Source organism: Haliotis rubra, unplaced genomic scaffold (genome assembly GCF_003918875.1).
Source record: "Haliotis rubra isolate DU_JTF1 unplaced genomic scaffold, ASM391887v1 Scf291, whole genome shotgun sequence".
Classification (NCBI taxonomy): Eukaryota; Metazoa; Mollusca; class Gastropoda; order Lepetellida; family Haliotidae; genus Haliotis; species Haliotis rubra.
In genome coordinates, this window is record NW_025766959.1 from 1,151,769 (window position 1) to 1,163,766 (window position 11,998).

The 11,998-nt window shown below is 37.9% G+C and overlaps 1 protein-coding gene across 3 annotated transcripts in view; it reads left to right on the plus strand.

Moving 5' to 3' along the window:
* The first annotated feature begins 2,257 nt into the window (after positions 1-2,257).
* LOC124281992 (lysine-specific demethylase 7B-like) overlaps positions 2,258-11,998 on the plus strand; it is a 33,318-nt gene continuing 23,577 nt past the window's right edge. For all 3 annotated transcript variants that reach the window (XR_006900029.1, XR_006900030.1, XM_046718002.1), the window contains exon 1: positions 2,258-2,379. Coding sequence is in view for 1 of the 3 variants with exons in the window: in XM_046718002.1 (XP_046573958.1) it covers positions 2,276-2,379 (104 nt within the window). In the remaining 2 variants the exon portion in view is untranslated. The remainder of the gene's footprint in view (positions 2,380-11,998) is intronic.

Here is an 11,998-nt window from a genome sequence, read left to right on the forward strand (position 1 = left end):
AGGCTCGTCCGACCGCCCGAGACGGGTTAGATTTCAGACGGACGGTCTAGATTTACAGCTAGCCAGCCCGATGGTCTGGTAAAAATTTAGATGTTATATACATCTGAGTCATATCTTGGTGTCTGGTCTGGTTAAATCCATTTTGGACTGGTAACATTTTGAAGTTACCAGCCCTGATGTCTGGCTGGGGTTTTGGCTTATTTCATACACTTGTGAGTGAGTTTAGGTTTACGCCGCACTCAGCAATATTAAAGCTATATTGCGGCGGTCTGTAAATAATCGAGTCTGGACCAGATAATCCAGTGATCAACAGCATAAGCATCGACCTGCGCAATTGGGAACCGATGCCATGTGTCAACCAAGTCAGCGAGCCTGACCACGTACCCGATCCCGTTAGTCGCCTCTTACGACAAGCAATGGGTTACTGAAGATAAATATTGTAATCCGGATCTTCACGGGTCCTTATAATAATGTGCTCCTACAGTCCTATAGACTATAGGACATTTTATACAAAATTGACTCTCTTCACTAACATTAATAGCCAAAGGCCAGTTTTAAGCTACGTTTAAAGAACAGTTCTAAACGGAAGAACCACTGTAAATACAGAATCGCATTGACCAGATTCAGGATATCATCGCATCCTTTATTATTAGTATATTTTTAAAACTAAAATAACGAAATGTAGTTTATTCTCGCATAAAGAATCGTCTCATCTTTTAGTACTGATAACTATGGTCGTATGACATTAACAAGTACGGTAATTTAAAATAAATCTGGCATAAAACCTCAAGAAACCACATTGGTACCAATAACCGAGTACAGTGTCAATATCCGCCGACTGCAATAACACCAGGGTATGAAACTTCCAAACATTTCAGCCAGACCACTGGCTGCTAATATACATTTCTACATTTTAACCCGACCGTCGGGCAGGTGAATTTGAAATCTGTCAATCCGTGCATGTTGAAAATAACCAGTCAAAAATATAACTGTGAAAGTTATATGTATTCTTTCAATACAAAGTAAAATAATTCTGACAGCATGAATGGTTTTAACAATATTGTCAACTGAAAAATAGTATTTTCGTACATTTTCACATGCGATTCTTGGTCAATTTCGTAGAACTTTAATTAACGGCTAATTAATGAAAATATTGAGAACAGAAACATTTCTGAGTGACATGACATTTTACAAGGCCAAATAAAGAGAATGACAAAATTTCAAGTGAATATGCAATTTTGACTTATCCACCTCTGCCTGATTCTTAGGTGGAATGCTACTTAATATGCCAAGAATGGACATCAACATACCATATTTATTATTTACTATTTATTTTTTATCTCTGTTGAACTTATAATACTTATGCTGAATGAACATAACGTCTTGTGTAATTGATTCTACTGGACTGATCCATTATAAGAAATAGGTATCAGCTTGAGGATTAGTTGTGCACTGAACCAGAATTGTTGTTGTTTTAAGCTGTCTAAGATATGGCTGTCTAAGTTTTGGGAGGTTACCGGTCGGGCAGGCAGGTATTTCGAACGCTGATAACACGTATTTCGAACGCTGATAACACGCATTCATTATTTATTGAAGCAGAATGATATAGTAAACTTATAAGAGAATAATAACTAAGAGAACACATGTACCCTTTTATTTTCATATGCCCGTTGTATCACAAACATCGTTGTAAGTATAGACTTCCATATGTATACCTACATATGTATACCCATATACCTATATATGTATTTCCTCATTGTGATAAATTCAATGATGTATTGACATCATTAAATTCAAATGTTGTAAAGTTTCTGTCTGCCTTAATTTATCGTGCAACTGATAGCATCTGTATTATATTCCTTTTCTGTGTTTACGTAATAATAAAGCCGTATGTTACGTGGGCGGGTGTCTAAGTAAAGCCCAAAGTCCAATTTCACCGGCCCACCCCACATCCCTATAACAAATGAATGAGAAGTGCCAAAGAATATTTACGAAATGATGACCTACATTATCAATAAGAAGCAAAGCCCTTGATATTATCTATATATAAAGGTGTGTTGTTCATTATAGTCAAATAGTTCTAAAGAAAGTTTTGCTGTTTTTGAACTTGGCGGGTTGTTCATGGTAAAAGTGCTATGATATGATTAAGCCATCGCGCCCTCGACAATCAAAACAGGTGCGTGGGAGTCGGTAAATTCCGCCTTTGTTCGTTCATTTCCGTGACCTTATACGGGCGAAGCCGAAGACTGTGCTTTTGTCCGAACGTGCATTCAACATGGCGTCCGATACGGAGCCGATATATTGTTTATGTCGCCAACCTTACGATGAAACGCTTTTCATGATCGAATGTGACGTATGCAAGGACTGGTTCCACGGAAGGTATGTTAAAATTTATTCCAGGCAAATAACATCACATGAAAATGATACACATCTATGCTAATCGGTGCCGAAGATTGTCGGGAAATCTAGGCCACAGTGTCAACACTGCTGTCGTCCGTACTTTGGGAAGCCAATATGTTTCGCCTCAAAAACTATACAAATACATCCTTTCTTATTAATATTCAGTTCTCCCGAGATTGTAGTTCGGTCCTACATGTGTTTGCCGAGTCAGTTTTATCTCATCAATCCTTTGTGAGAAAAAGTTTGTGGAAGTTGCATCGCATGGATTCCACATGATGTAAACACGACCGGGTCGGCCTCATTTTGTCTGACACCGCGAGTCCCGCCCCCACAGGTCAGTTAGCATTGTGGCCGGAGCCGGACAGCGGTCAACGGCGGGCTTCAATTCACACCGTTACGTAATTCTCAACGCACATGTACCCTTGGACCAAATACTGTTGTGGCTTTCCTGCTTTCTTGTGTAGTGTCTGCTGTTGGTGACTAAAATAGCCCCAAATTACCACATACACCAATGTCTTGGAGTTCTTTGGTACAAGTGTGTAACAATAGAACTCACAACCACAATTAGTAATGTTGTGTTGAATTCATAATACGATAAATGAACCGAAAACATATTACTCATAGTTATCAAAACTCAGAACTCTCATTTTATTTTACACTGTGTTCTGGGAATTATGGTTAAATGAGAATTTATGTCATTATTATAATGTGAATCTTATGATCATTATGATAAGCCTGAGACTTCCCCTCTGCTTTAAAAAGCACTGTTGAATTTGTCAATAAAATTGGTGACTGGGGTAGTTTGTAATCATGGTAATTATAGATTTGCTTGCTTCTAAGTAAGCTTAGGATAGAATCATGATAATGAGCATGTGTAATACATTGATATTTTAGGAAAACTTAATGGTAACCTGTAACTCCTGATTTAATCAACCACATGAATTTCTTTTTGCCAAATTCTGAGCCCAGCACCCAAAGCTGGTTAAGGTGACTTATAAATATAACCATGATAACTCGCTGATTACTGACTGATTACAGGAACAGTAATTATGATAAAGAGACATGTAATAATAATTGCATTGAATGTGGTGCAAAAATATGATGAAAGAATATATCTGAAGGAAAGAAAATAGGGCTCCGAAAATAGTTTTGAAAAAAATAATATTTGTTTTCTCATTAACTTGCCAAAGACACTTCGGTTTGAGTCTTAGATCCCTGCAGTAAGTTTGTCACAATGGTTTCACGGTTATAATTAATTTAGACAGATTAATTTATGTGTGTTAGTTTGTTTGTTTTTAGGCACATCATGTAACATTTGTCATGACCCTTCCCTATTATATATGATCAGACCCTAAATTATGTTCAGACTTACATAGTGTAATAAGGTAGAACTGTGCCATTTCTGGCTTTTAACGATACACCCAAATGCATATCTATTAACATGAATTTATGTCAATATGTCAGCAGTAACAGCAGACAGCTTATTTAATCATTAACATTTAAAACTTTAGACAACAATATGAAATCAGTGACAAAGTCAATACAAGTGTCAACACAAGCCACGCCCATTCTGACAAAGAAACAGTAGGCCATTAATGGGTGTGCCCAAATTTTGTCAAAGCTTATGAAAACCTAATGGCAAAAGAAAATGCTTAATTGGCCAATCAAATGCCACAGAATCCTGTGGATTGTTGTTATTGGTTGAAATTAGATATCTCATCATGATGATTTCTATGCTTTCAGAATTTGAATGAAGTAATATTATTAAAACCCTTTTCAGTCAACACAATTGTGTCTGGTACTAGTAGTAGAGATTGCTGAGTTACTGAGTAGATTTTTCAGTGTTTTGGTACTTTTGACCACTGACTTATTTTGACCAGCATCAAACCTTGCAATTTACCCTATTAAATTTATCATCTCACTCATGTTTTCAGATTATTTACAGGCTGCTATCTTTTAGCTAAAATGCTAAGTGAGGAATTAACTATAAAAATTATGAAATTGTAATATCAACCTGGCTGGTAATAGGTCAAGAATCGTGAAAATACTACTAGTATTCAAAATTTGTCACCAACATAATCATGGCCAAATACAATATTTATTATCTCGTCTTAATACACACAATGTAATTTTAACCTAACCTGACCTGCCATTTGCATAGGCTATCAACTTTTTTGATTGGCTGATGTTTTTAAACATCATCTATTCCATTTTATGAGTTAGTTTTTGTCATGTTCATATTGATTTCTGAAACGTTTTAGTACAAATGATAAAAACATATGACTTGTTATAAATAATTTCTGGTTAGATAAAGAAACAGAACTGAAAGAACTAGCTATGGGGACAAGATGCAGGTTTATGTATCATGTGGGGCGGTGGGGTAGCCTAGAGATTAAAGCGTCTGCTCGTCACGCCGAAGATCCGGGTTCGATTCCCCACATGGGTACAATGTGTGAAGCCCATTTCTGGTGTCCCCCGCTGTGATATTGCTGGAATATTGCTAAAAGCGGCGTAAAACCACACTCACTCACTCACTCACTATGTATCATGTTTATTACTTAAATTAGTCAAAAGATTTTACAGGCAGAATCTCCAGTTCCAATTATATAGATGGACTTATAAACTCATTCTTTAGAGAATAATATTCCATTTCATTGTCATTGTTTGAAAGTGAAAGTGGAAGTTTTTGGTCCTAAATTGTTTGAGTCTGGGGTTCCCATCAGTCTCAAGTATTCAACATGTTCAGCATGGGGGTTATGGCAAGGACCCCTTGACTTTCATGCTAAATTGCGAATGCTGATTTAACTTATAGAAATACCTTGAACAATGTGCCCCAACAAATCCAGTCAGAAGGGATATTACCATCTCAGTTTTTCTTATATCTAGTTGGGCAGTGGGGTAACCTAGTGGTTAAAACATTCGCTCATCACATCAAAGACCCAGGTTTGATATAAGGTAATGAAATTACTGTTTCCTTTCATTTGAAACAATGCCACTGTCAGGAGTCAGGTGTAATTGTACAAGAGATCAATTGAAAATGTTTCAAATTGAAAACTTCGCTCTAAAGTTTGGAACTTGAGGAAAAGCATCCGCAGCAGCGTGGCGCCATTTTGGTTTGCCGGTACAAATTTTGTATTATTTATTTATATGGTTTAAAAGTCATGCAAATGCAATTATATGACCATATAGTTGAAAGCAATGATGAGGGCTCCTTGGCTTTAGTTCTATCTAGCCTATTGTGTCTGTCACATATTTGATGAAAGTTGTAATTGTTTTAGTTAATATTATAAGTTATCACATCGGTCTCGGAAATCTGTGGGGTTTTATCAATAAGGTTGTATTCCCGAGCCAGAGTAACAACCTTACTGTGATTTCGATTTCCCGAGCACTACGATGTGATAACGCTTTTATCTAGCCGAATGTTTTTACTAAATCAAAAGAAAACAATACGCCTCAATTTCATTCTCAGTTGTGGCAAAACGTTTCCTTGCTGCCATGTTGACACCAGCTGATCCATTGACCTCAATGTAGCGCATGTTACTAAAGGCTTGGCGATGCACGCTTTTCTTACTTCGCATGGTCACCGAGGTGTGGCGGGATGATATGACTTTTGTACTCCCTGCTTGCGGATCGTCGACGGGTATAGATGGTATTTTATCAGAGTCACATGAACCAATCAAAACTCGACATTCTTACATGAGGCTTGGATAAGAATCATTTCACTGCTAGTCTTTGGAGATACATTACTGCAATCAGTAGTTATAATCGACACTAATAGCCCACTTGCACAGGTACATTTTGGTCGAAATCGGACTGTTGGTTTGAGAGTTACGGGTGTTTGAATTGTATTTGAGGGCTAGAAATCATCGTCCAAAATGGTGCCAGAACACGTTTTTGACACTTTGACAGCGGATCTTCCAAATACAGCAGGGGTCGCAGGTGTTGTGTACCTTTTAAGAAGTTCTGGAGAAGAAATAGTTCCCTCTTTAAAAGGCTGTATATCAGTTGTTCTTGGGTCTAAGGTCAAAACAATTATTGTTCTGGAATCACCAAGACTTCATCTATCATACATGCCATCGCATCCCAATTGTGTAGATCGATGCTCGTGATGTTGATCACTGGATTGTCTGGTCCAGTCTCGATTGTTTACAGACCACCGCCATATAGCTGGATATTACGGAGTGTGGCGTTAAAAACAAAGAACCAACCTACAGTTGTCATGTTTGCATTGTCTGCAACAGCTGCAAATGAGCATTACAGCACAAACAACCTAGCCATGAAAGGTAGCCACTGAGAGCTTGTTTCACATGCTGCTATGTCCCAAGTGAAAAATGAAGATTTTACAGGTTTTTCCACCAACAATCCATCAATCAAAATGTTTATGAACAACCGTTTGAGGGTCTATTGATCCAAAGTAATCATTCCAGTAAGACTGGAATAGGAAGTACAGTCAGCTCTCGTTAATCTGACACTCATTAATCCGACAATCACGTTAATCTGACAAAAAAATAGGGAACCATTTAAAACAGTGATAATTACTCTCTTTAATCCGACATTCTCACATTCCGACTCCGACACACCAATCTAGCAGCTGATTATTGTAAATACATTGTAAAAATATTCGTTAATCCGACAATCAACACAGCCGGTCGGATGATCCTAACGTATACAAACAATCACACGTGAGTGGTAATTAGCGTGTGCCTTACTGGCTGCTTGACACTGGCATCAGTGAACATCACACTTGTTAATTAGGAACACAGGATAATTAATTGAGACGATTTAATAAAGAAATAACAGAGCGAACTGTATAAAATGTTTACAACCGACATGAGTTTTCATCACAAGATGTTTGTCACGAGTACACCACCTGCTAAGCGACCCCTTGTAGAAGTTACGCTATTGATCAAGAAAGAAATCTCCTTTTGAAGAAAGACAAACCCCAGACAACACAACAAGAAGTTATCACTTTTGCTGAGCAGAAGTTTGATGTGAAGATTGGACGATCAACCGTATCTGACATCCTGAAGCAGTCTGCTCAGTGGTTGAACGTCTCTACGACTGATTCCAATGCTTCAAGCTATCTGAGACCAAAACATCGTTGAACACTTTGCAAACATTTCTGACACACCACTTAGACGTGTTTGATGTTAATGACCATCAAAGACTTTTTCAAGTTATAAAGTATGGCGATCATGACATTTAGTAAACATTGATATTTTCACACAAATACACTAATCCGACATTTTCATTAATCCGACATTTTCGTTAATCCGACATATTTCTCTGCAACCACAAGTGTCAGATTAACGAGAGTTGACTGTACATGTGATATTATTGTATGCATGTACCCGTGAAGATCCAGGCTAGAACTGGTATTCAGCAACCCATGCTTGTCACAAGAGGCAACTAGAAGGTTTGGGTGCTGACTTGGTTGATGTGTGTCATTGTATGACAGTTGAGTGCTTTGTACACCAATGCTCATGATGATCATTTGATTGTTTGGTCCACACTTGATTATTTTACAGACCAATATAGCTGGAATATTGCCGAGATTGTGTTGTAAAACAAACAAACTAGCTAGCTATAGTGGTGAACTGCATGCAGTGGCAGAATGCATGTCAGACTCTGGATACCACTAATGCTGTGAATGATGTGGCAGATGGCTTGCTATGTTTGGTTGCCTGTGCCCTAGGTGAATCAGCTGGGTTGTATGTGGGCTTTGTGTTAAAACACATGTTACAGCAATGTTCTCTGATATCAATGGCACATTTTATGGGCAACCTACAACATGGTACACTGGAAGTTTCAAATCTGTTATTAGGTGCAGAAAAGAAATGGCATGGTGTTCAGGTCACATGTCATTATTTTTGGTATGGTTTTTGATCATGTTGGTGATGATTTGATAGAAGGACTAAAATAGTCTGAGCATGCTGAGCGCTGACCTGGAGGTCAAATAAACATTGCTGAAGCATTTACTGTGATTTTGCTAGAAACATGGTTGTAGGACATTTCCATTACTTCATCAACTTTTGATGGGACGTTCTTCTGTATCATCACTATGATTAGAAAAATTCTTTCTGACATTTTGACATAAAATCTGTCACTGTCAGTGTCCTACAAACTGAACCCTCCTGAGACCATGTGAGACTCTTCATTTAGACGTTAAGCAGTGCTGAAGGACGTGTTTTCATGTTAAGACACATTTGAACCTTTTTGTGAGTTACATGATACCAACTGGTAGAGTAAAGCTGAGTTAACATCCTAATGAATATACAAGCTTTACAGGTTACAGATTTAACATCCTTTCACATATCTATGTTAAAGTCTAGAATTCATTGTATCGGAACCATATCCGTGTTCCTGCATTCTACCAAAGTTATAAATGCTTATGGCTAACATCAATTTTTGTTTGTGTATAAAACAGATAAAACTATGCTATTAAGAGATGTATGACATTAAACATGTTAAATAATGTTCAGTGTTGTATCAAACCCATTTCCCTAGCTTCCCATGCAATGTAGGCCAACTTGCCTTAATGTGACATGACATTGTCCTAGTATGCCTGGGAAGATAAAAAAATAGGTGTGTTACAGAAATTAAAAAGGAATGTTATCATACATACTCATCATTAATGTTATTTTCGTAATAATGCATATGACTGAAATAGGTAAAGGTGACATGATGGGATGTTATCGTGTAGAATATAGGGGTGGTGGGGTAGCCCAGTGGTTAAAACGTTTGCTCGTCACGCTAAAGACCCGGGTTCAATTCCCTACATGGGTACAATGTGTGAAGCCTGGAATATTGCTAAAAGCAGCGTAAACTCACTCACTCATGTAGAATATTTCCATGTAGTACCATTAGGGCTTATTTAAAATGTATATTAATAATCAGTGCTCTCAGTTAAATTGATTAGTTGGATCATAACCTTCTCATCTACTGGTAATTATGCCACATTATACATCGAGGGTGGCTAAGTGGCTACATAGGCCTTTATTTAGAGTGAGTGAGTTTAGTTTTACGCCGCACTCAGCAATATTCCAGCTATATAGTGGCGGTCTGTAAATAATCGAGTCTAAACCACCTTTATTTAGAATTATAGGGTGGTGAGTTAGGCTAATGGTTAAGCATTAGTTATCACACAGAAGACCAGTATTCAGCTCCTACATGGGTAGATTGTGTGAAGTCTGGTTCTAGTTCCTCTGCTGTTAAATTGCTAGAATTTTGCCATAAATATGTTAATCACTCACTCAGAATTATATACTGAAAGGTAAAAGAAAAGTTATATTGGAAATGATATTTAAGTATCAATGGAGTGTTTGAACCTATGTGTTTTAAATATACACCGGAAGCCAAGTTTGAAGAAAACGTGAATTGTGGTCGTATAGCCTCTTTTGCCCAATAAAGTATTGTTTGAGATTGAGGTTAGAAATGTTTTTGTTTGTGGAAAGGGAAGAGTCCGCACAAACACAACATTGAAATCGAGATGCACGTGCATCATGCATGCATTCAGGCATAAATTGCCGGCTTGAATGGCAAACGTTCACTTGTTTTCTGAACACAGCAGCTATGGCTAGGTTAACATGAGATCAATGAGAACACGCCATTGGACGTCTACAGGCTGGTCAACGTGCTCAAGTCATTGCTAATGACTTCAATTGCAGCGTATGAACGATAGACAGCGATACAGTGCCACCAACAGCACTGATGACCGTCCACGTAGTGGTCGACACCGTGTAACAACATCGTCACCAGGACTGTCATATCGTCCATCAACACCTGCAAGACAGATTCGCAAGGGCTACAGAAACAGTTTGGGTGACCATAGGAAACCTCCAGCGACCAGTCAGTGACCGAACCATTTGGCAACGTCTCCAAGCCAGGAACCTGTTTTGTCAACATCCTGCCAGGAAAACCCATATTCACCCAATGTCCCTGCCGGGAACGTCTCCAGTAGGCCCAATAGCGGCAAAACTGGCGTGGGAGACAGTGAAGAGGGGATATCTTCTATGATGAAAGTCGGTACTGCATTTCAGTGGCGCATGTTTAAAAAAAATAGGTTCAAATACTCCATTGATACTTAAATGTCATTTCCAATATTACAACGTTTCTTTTGCCTTTCAGTATACAGTGGAAACCTGATAAGTAAAATTCCAAGGGACTCGCCAAAATTGTTTACTTATCAGGTATTTTACTTATCCAAACCTATAAAAATCTGCAAATGACAACCATATGCATGTATATATGTATGCATATGTAACAATGAACCACTTATCAGGGCTGGCCTCCAGTTGTCAGTGTATTGTCAACTGCTTGACGCCAGCGAGCTGTAAGTAGGATGTTTGTTTAACTGGAGACTGACACGTGCCCCTCATGTCGGATTATGTGGTGATCGCTAATTTAGTTATCCAGTATCTTTTGTTAAGTAATTTACTTCCAGGGACTGTGAGAATACGTTTAGTTAAGCGGTATTGTTTACTTATCCAAGTTTAGTTAACAGGACTCTAATAGTGATAATTAATGAAGAAATTTGCCGGGACCAAAGAAAAGTGTTTACTTATCAGGTCTGTTTAGTTAAGCGGTCTTTACTTAGGCGGTTTCCACTGTAGTTGATTTGGGGTCCTTGGAGTGTTTCAGCATCATGTAACAAGACCGAAACTTAAAGATCACATATACTCTAGGGGGTACTAATACATAAATCACTAACTGGCATCGCTATAAATGAAACCCTGTCATTAAAACTACTCACTTCGGTCTTTAATTAACTTAAATCGACCTTTTTGACAACAGTGCACAATTCTCACCCGCGAACGAAATTTCAACCAATCAGAGCGGGGCGTCTCTGTGACGTCATATGAGGAATACATATGAGGGCCGATGCAGAATTCATCTACATTTCAGGGGGTAAATTATCTTGTTTACAGGTTTGTATAAACCTGAAATCGTGACAACTGTTGTTGAAAATGAAAGCTATATGTTCTCACAATCTACTGTCATTTAATTTTGTCTCCTGATTTGCCTAGTTTCTGAGTTACAACTTGTTTTCATAGACGATTCTGTCAAAATTGCTTGGTGTCGTTAGGCCTTATTTGTATAATGACTGATGCAAATTGATCCCATTTCTGTGTTATTTTACCTCGATATTTAATCATGTCATGTAAAAATCTGTTTGTATTCTCAAAACAGTGTCGGCCCATAAGTTTTCACATGCATATACAGCAATTAATACTCCCTTGTTGTAACCCGTGTTATAGGTGGTATGAACCTACACATGTTATTTGTCATCATTCACTTGATGGTCAGTTAATGAATTTATAACAGGTATAATTAGTGGTAACACACATAGATTACCCGAGAAAGGTTCCGATTTAGCATTTCTTGTGTCTGGAGTAAATATTCAACATTATAAACATCGATCAAAGGATTAACCGATAACACACTGATTGATTAATTACTTTTATCTTACACAGCGGATTTGTCAAAAGGTAGTATTTATGTATGTAGATTTACTAATCTATACTGAATACACTCTGTCGTGTCGGTGTCTGCGTAAAAACAACGTCCTTCTTTCAAAGGATTAACCGGCAATACATTG